This window comes from Carassius auratus, chromosome 6 (assembly GCF_003368295.1).
Source record: "Carassius auratus strain Wakin chromosome 6, ASM336829v1, whole genome shotgun sequence".
Lineage (NCBI taxonomy): Eukaryota > Metazoa > Chordata > Actinopteri > Cypriniformes > Cyprinidae > Carassius > Carassius auratus.
The window spans coordinates 20,324,550-20,332,315 of NC_039248.1; the positions used below are offsets into that span (position 1 = coordinate 20,324,550).

The 7,766-nt window shown below is 39.2% G+C and overlaps 1 protein-coding gene across 1 annotated transcript; it reads right to left on the reverse strand.

Annotated features, from left to right (window-relative positions):
• Window positions 1-2,269: 2,269 nt before the first annotated feature.
• Window positions 2,270-6,660, reverse strand: LOC113100444 (transcription factor MafA-like). Its single transcript, XM_026265198.1, has one exon. It carries the CDS (start codon window positions 5,723-5,725, stop codon window positions 4,793-4,795), a length of 933 nt encoding a protein of 310 aa, XP_026120983.1. The 5' UTR covers window positions 5,726-6,660; the 3' UTR covers window positions 2,270-4,792.
• Window positions 6,661-7,766: the final 1,106 nt, after the last annotated feature.

Here is a 7,766-nt window from a genome sequence, read left to right on the forward strand (position 1 = left end):
GTTCGACGGCGTGCTGAGATTGAGCTTCAGTCTGGGATGCTGCCTAAGCTGAACGAGGACAGACAGCATCTCAATGGCCACCTCTTGCTCGAACCAAACGTGGCCTGTTGTGTGCATAACACAGAAACATGACAAATGTCATGTTTAGCTACTCTGTGTGTGTCACCCAGGCTGAATATCTGTTTGAGAAAGATACATGCCGGCCCTCCCGTCTTCTACTCTTAATAGTAAAAAGTAAAAAAGCATCAGTGTCTGTTATACAGTAGCAATGCCTGCACAAAGAGTCAGTTGCAAACAAAATGCTCCTCTGGGCTGGACAAAAAAAAAAGAAAGATATAAACTTGCGGTATCAATAGTCAAGTGTATCTAACCTTGAAGTATCTCCGATGAGACTGTTTGACTTTTAGATGCTTGAAGAAAAAAAAAAAGTTTTAAGAAATAAAATAAAGTTTATTCTTTTAAAACAATCAGAGAGACAAACAATTAATGTATGATTTTATCAAATATTCTTTCTTTTTTTAAACTTGCTAAATACATCTGCTACATCTGCTGATGATGAACCCCAGTGTTTCCCCCTTGGTTTACTTTTAATTCACTAAACTGCATACAACACACTAGACCAACCAAGTCACAAACAAGAATACAGGTCTAATTATTTCCAATGAAACCTATTAAAAGTATTAAAAATTACAAATTATTGTAAAAATGACAAATGACACTGCACAGAGAACAGGGAAAGGGCATTACTGGTCAAAGCAACTCTGACAGAGAGTTATACTGACATCTTGGTTACAGCACTGTGTAAAAAATTTAGAACATTTGGGATTTCCATTAATCTTAATATGCTGGGCGAAATAGCTCATAAGTGGCAGGTATGATGGAGAGCAAGTAATGCAACATTACGCACACTGATGCCAGTGAAAATGTTGGACTTTAATATTAAGACAAAAAAAGGGTTTCTCTCTAATTTTAAACCATTTTCTTTACTCTTTTCTTAAGTGCAAATTAATGGTTCATTAAAGCAGAGAATACATCATGTGTGGGTACAATGCTTTACAGAGTCTCATGTAATGTAAGAAAAAAGAATCCATATCATACCTATAAATCCATGCATTAAATCTGCGATAATCAGAGCCTTTGGGGTTGCCTCTGACACACAAGCATTGATAAAAATGCCAGAAGCAGAAGAAGTCAAGTGAAACACATAGGGACTAACCATCCTTTGATACAACAACAGGTGCAGAGACCATGACACTTAAAACAAAAACTAAAGTTCAGCCACCAACAGGCTGTTTTTCATCTACACTGAGAACGCGAGCCTGCGAGAGGCTCCAACAGCTTGGAAAAAGAAACCCGAAATTAGAAGATGAGGACCATCACGTAAATCTCCTCAAACTAATCTTGTACAGTCTTGTTCAAAGCATTTAGTTTTAGAAATACGTTTATTATGATATAATATTAATACACATTAAGGAACATGTGGTTTGGTAATGCAATTGGGAGTAAGGGGAAATTAATTAACAGGAAGATTATTCAGTGATTAGAATAGAAGGCTACCTTCGCGAAATCTGGATAACCTTAAACAGTAAATAGCGGATCAAACTTTTACGATATATTATATTTTAATATTTGCCATTATATATAAAAAAATATAATTTATCATCATTTTAAATCATCGTTTTATTACTCGGGTGAACTAAAACGTGATAGCGACGAATTACAAAAACTATTTTTATTATCATCGATCAAATTTCGTAATAGCTACTGGATAAATATGAGATGTTTGCGAGCAATAATTAGAAAAATAACAAGAACAACACGAAGAATATACGAATAAAACCACCCTGTTAACTCGTTTGTGGAGCCCTACCTATCTTTCGACTTTCATCTAAAAAATTTATTTTCAAACATTTGTGTAAACAAAACGTTTTAGGTTAATGTTATAAACGAATGCCACTGTACCAAGAATTTATGACCTTCTGTTCATTTTACGATGATAAAATAAATCTTTATGTTACATTAGTAGTCTGATAAACCTCCATAGTTCATATAATTAATATGAATTATTTAAATTAATTTTTGAAACCGTAACCAAATATAATAAAAAGACACACATCTTTATTTCCTTACACTTTTTTTTATTTATTTTCATTTCATCTGTCATTTAAGCAAAACAGATTTTTACCTGAATCTTGATTTTAATATAACAATAAATCACATATTTTAGCCACGAAAAGACACTTGTTGAGTGATTGGAAAAGAGGCTGATGCATTTGACAGGAGTTTTTATTAAACATTATGAAAACAAGATTCTGAACAACATTCAATTTCGAAACATTTTGGTTTGGACTTACTGACACGTAAGGACATTAATAATTTCGATAAATATATAGAAATTATAGGCTATGTACAGTTTTGTTTTTCTTTTTTCCCCCCATTTATTTATTTTTTACATAAGACAGCACACATGACAGCACATTATGTAACCTCAAGCCGCTGTGCCTCAAATTAGACCAATAGACAGAGAGATTGCTTCATAACGAACTGTATCATAATTCATAATTTAAACGAAATAAATTAATCAATGTTAACAGTAGTTTTCAGGTGAGATATCAAGCAGATACTAACCCAGGTAAAGGAGCATACTTGGTGACCTTATTTTAGGAGTCTGGCCGATAAATCTGTTAGGAAATTAAGCATACACAGGTCGGAAAGAATTTGAAAACTGACTTAAGACAATTTACGTGCATTAGATAATCCACTTTGGCAACTTCTACATTTAGCCTGAAGAAGGTGGGCTATATTTCAAGCTCAAATGCGCATGATTAATTATAGCAAAGTTTGCACACAAACCCTCTATTGTTGAATTATATCCGCATTTCATCTCATGACATCTACTTGTGGTGTAATTCAGTATGGTCGGAAGCCTATTATCATCACAATGTTGTATGCAGAACAATAGGCAACTGCTTTATACAGAGTATGCTACAGTTTTATTATGTCATAAAAAGTTAAAACAACCCTTCTTGCCCTATGAACGACGTTTGCCATGTTTGAAGTTAACAGTTTTATGTCGTTCTTTATTTAGACAATTATTAGGTTATTAAGACAAATTATATATATATATATATAAATGTTCTTGAAGAGATGATCTCAGTTATTTTTGATATCCATATCTAACCAGTTTTCTACATACCTTCATTTATTTTGAAATACAAAATTCACATAGTCAGAGCTTCTGTTAATTGCTTTCGAATTTGGTGCATAGAATATTAGCAGCAATTAAAGTCATCGTATTTGTATGCAATTTAGATCGACAATGTCCACCATAACAGCAATTCGATTAACACAGAGGAAAAGAAATGTTATAGAAATCCCAATTCTTCAAATCGTAGTGCAGTAGGCTTCCTTTGAAATTGTACATATTCAATAGGATGAGAATATCTTTGTCATTTGCATGCTACTACATACAAACATCGTATTAAGACGTTTTAAATAATCAAGCAGAAATGACCTTTTTAAAAAGAAAGTTAAATGAACACATCATTTGACCTCTACATATGTACAATTGGGAATAAATAACTCTGGCTCAGTTCGGTGTTTTTTTCTTTGTTCTTATTCTGCACTTTTAAACAATAGAAAAGAAAATGTAAGAACGGATTTCATGTGATTTCGCAAGAACGCATGAGTTCCTTCACATACACGGTTTGTGTCGGGCAGAAGAAAAGAAAAAAGGAGAAAGAGAAGAGAGTGGTTAAGGGCCATGCTTTTCATCCAAGTGCTGTATGAGGAAGAGAGAGAAAGGACCTGGCGCGTTTGGAGTACCATACATGTCCCGCATGCAGGATTGGTGGGGTAATGCAGAATTGGGCAATGCTTGAGGGCCCTCAAAGTTCATAAGCCCCCTTAACATCAGTTCATGACTGAGAAAAGTCAAGGATGTATTGCTATCTCCCTTTCCTGCTTATAAGTGTTTTAGTATTAGCATTGTTCCATACAAAGTCCCTTCGCAGACTGAAGTTTCGTTTCCAGTATGTTCTCATCGCCATTAAGACTCGTCAAAAAAAGAATAAGAGGTTAAGAAAGCAGCTGTATGTCTTAAAACATGTCGGACTTTGCAGTTAGCGTATAACAAAAAAAAAAAAAAACAAACAAAAAAACAACAACAACAACATGAATTTACAGAATTCAAAACTGATGTGTCTTTGGAGGTTATGCGTGATCCCATATTTCGAGCGGATGTGTTATGAAGTAGAGGGGTCCGTGCAGTATCTGTGGAAGATGATCCTAACATTACACTAACCTTAAGACTTTTATGTCACAGTAATATATGTACACAAATAATGAGTGAAGACTTTATATATGTCGCTGTAATGTTAGACTACACTCTTACAAAATAAAGGTTCTTCAGTTTATCCTTTTAGCACTTTAAGTTCAGCAAAAAACTTGACTTGCTTGCCAGTAGGCTAACCATTTTGGCGGTAAAAGTGGGTAGTTCTTTGGAAAAGAAAAAGTGCAGTATGTTACGGATTCTGTAGATTTGCATAATTGGTTTTGGGTTCTTTAAAGCACCAGTAGGCTACATAAATGTATAAAGTCCTTAAAAATAAAATATTTTTTTGTAGTTCCCTATATGGCATCAGACCTTTATTTTCAAGAGTGTATGTTCTAAAGTGGACACTGAGTATTTAAGATAAGAACTGCAAATAAAATTCACACTGAAAAACATAACAATTAAGGTTTAAAAAAACGAATACGTTGGTGCGGAAGAAGTCTTTAAGAAGAATCACTCTCACATGAAGAATTCCGTGGAAGTGGTTTTGCCGTGAGTGCCGTTGGACGGGTCCCGAGTGTTGCCGCCTCCGCCGTTAAAGGTTCGGCTCGCGAGCTTCTCGTACTTCTCCTTGTACAGGTCCCGCTCTTTGATCAGACGCGCCACGTCTTGCTTGAGTTGCTCCACCTGGCTCTGGAGCGTGCACTTTTCGCTCTCGAGCATGTGGCGCTGCTGCACGCGCTTGTAGCGGCACGACTGCGCATAGCCGCGGTTCTTCAAGGTTCGCCGTTTCTGCTTGAGACGGATCACCTCTTCTTTGCTGAAGCCTCTCAGTTGCCGGTTGAGCTCGCGCACCGTCATGCTCACCAGCTGCTCGTCCGAGAAGCGGTCCTCGATGCGCGCGTGGTGGCCGTGGTGGTGATGTTGGTGGTGGTGCACCGGGTGGTGGTGCCCGTTCGTGGCCGCTGAGAGGTCTTCTCCGACGTACTGCTGACCGCGATATCCCTCGTAGGGCTGGTGGTGATGGTGGTGGTGGTGCGCGTTACCGATGAGCGCTTCCACCGCGTCCTCGGGCGTCAGGTTGAGGGCCTCTGGACTGATGTGATGCTGGTAGTTGGGAATCCAGTAGAGATCTTCCAGCTGAGGTTTGCCCGAGGAGCCTTGGTGGTGGTTGTTGTTGTTGTTGTTGTTGTTGCTGACGCCATTTCCGAGGTTCTGCACAGGCTGCGACCCGGGACTGGGGGCACAGAAACTGGGCGAGGAAGGCACCGAGGAGCAGGGTGTGCTGATTGGGGTGGAGGATAGCGAGCCCGGGGGCAGGCGGTGGCAATAGCGTTCGGCCTCCGGAGGCTCTTTCTTGACTTCAAACTTCATGAGGTCGAAGTCGTTGACATATTCAATAGCCAGGGGGCTGTTGGGCAAATCTGCGCTCATGGCGAGATCGGTGGCCATGTCAGTCCATGCGACGACACCAACCCTAACAGCCAAAGCGATACGCGTGGGTTTCGCTGGGATTGTGATGAAAACGACTGAAGATGAGTGCCCAGCGTTTAATACATAAGCACGAGCTTCTATTTATAGTGCAGCGAGATACAAGTATGCCCATGCATGTAAATGTACTTATACACCTGCCAGTTTGCCTCTTGTTGACAACTTATCCCAGGTCAAATTCACGCGTTAATATCACTGGCCAGGGCGTCAGAAACTTGAGACTCGTGCATTCAAAACCACCAACCTGACTCGTCTTCGCTTCACCGCGTTAAAGATGACATGTGGTTTCAGAGAAATCGTCCTTTGCGTAACAGAGATTGCAAATATCCTTCTTCACCTCCGTGTTTGAAGTTCCGTCTAACCGGAGGCAAGAGAGTTTAAGCTTTCATGTGAAGAAAGCTAGAACTTTTTCTCACGTCGCAGAAGAGTCCTTTACACAACAAATGCGCGCCCGACAAGTTCAGGAAACGTCAGACTTAACATCGAAGTCCAAAAGGAATGCTGCTGCTGCTGCTGCTGCTTTTTACACAGGGACCGCAACAATGTGCGTAACGTTAAGTTCCTCCGGTGGGACGCTCCGACGCAGCCCGACGAAGGATGCGGAATTCTGGCTACTTAAATTCACCTCCCTCCTCTGTCACTTTTAAAGATGCATGGACTGCTGTCACCGTTTACGGCTAGAGCTTATTTTTGCACCGTTGTCCACCGCTGACACGCAGTATCACTGAAGCACTGAAAGGAGCAATGTACCACTTTATACACATGGCCCATCTGAGCGTCCCACCCAGACCACGGAAAGGACCAATGGGATGATGCGTAGCAGTAGACATGCATACTCCTATAGCGACGCCTCTATGTGACAGCTGAGCAGAACGCGCAGCAGCTGACAGGGACTTAAACAGGTGTTCTTCCCGCCCCCTAGCGACGCGTCCACTGCAACCGCACTTGAGGTGAGCGCGAGGAAAGGCAATAGCCCAGATTGTCTTACTTAGAAAATGTTTATTTAAAACAGAGCAAACACTTCTTAAACTCTATATGCAATGCAAACGCTTTAGGGATAACTTACACATTTATAAATGGAAAACGTACGATAATTGTACGCGTAATTTTCATGACCAGTTGAATTCTTTATTTGATATACATAAATTATATATATATCTATATATATATATATATAGTCATATAGCCTAGTTAAATTGACTTATTTTTTAATTCAAAACTGAAAGTCAGTCTTATGAGAAATTGCATTAGGCCTACAATGAAAGCAAAATTAATACGTGTCGAAAATTGAATTCACTTTTTAGGATGGGAAATTATGACACTAACACCATGTCTGCACTTTAAACACTTTGCTAAGTTTTTTGTAATTTAAAAATATAAATGTGATTCAATAAACTTCAATGCAACGACCATCCAACCAGTTATTATAGTTATTAGTTAGTAGGGTATTATATAAATAGTTATTCAACTATTTATGCATCACGTTTCCTTTCAATAGCCAGGGGGCTGATTATTAACAATTAATTATTTTCTATCATTTATTCCTTCATCAAAAGCCAGCCATCCTTTAGAATCAAGGAGAGAGCTATGGATAATTATTTTACAAAACCTCCACTGTGCTTGGACAGACCGTTTAATAAAGTTTAAATTGATTAGATAATTATGTATTAAACTGCATATTTCCTAAATGTGCCGTAACCCCGTGAACAGTCATTCAGTGTATTGATCTGATAGGATAACACGCGCAACTTTCTTCCCCGCTTATGACCTATAGGCGGTGACGAACTCAATAACGCGTGATCCAGCAATAAAATCAATCCACATTTCCGCCGGATAGGGAAAAATGCGCAATTTGTGCGGGTGAGTTAATTATGATCCGCCTCGCCAGTGCCAGCCACGCTCCGGATTTCTTTCGCAATTAACCTCTAATTGCATCTCGACTCATCTGCGCGGATCGACAAATAATTAAGCCCCACGCAGCGCGCGCCTTTATCACCACAGC

Bases quoted from the DNA above. Each gene is read 5' to 3' on its own strand.
- LOC113100444 (XM_026265198.1), bottom strand. From the start codon at position 5,725: ATGGCCACCGATCTCGCCATGAGCGCAGATTTGCCCAACAGCCCCCTG.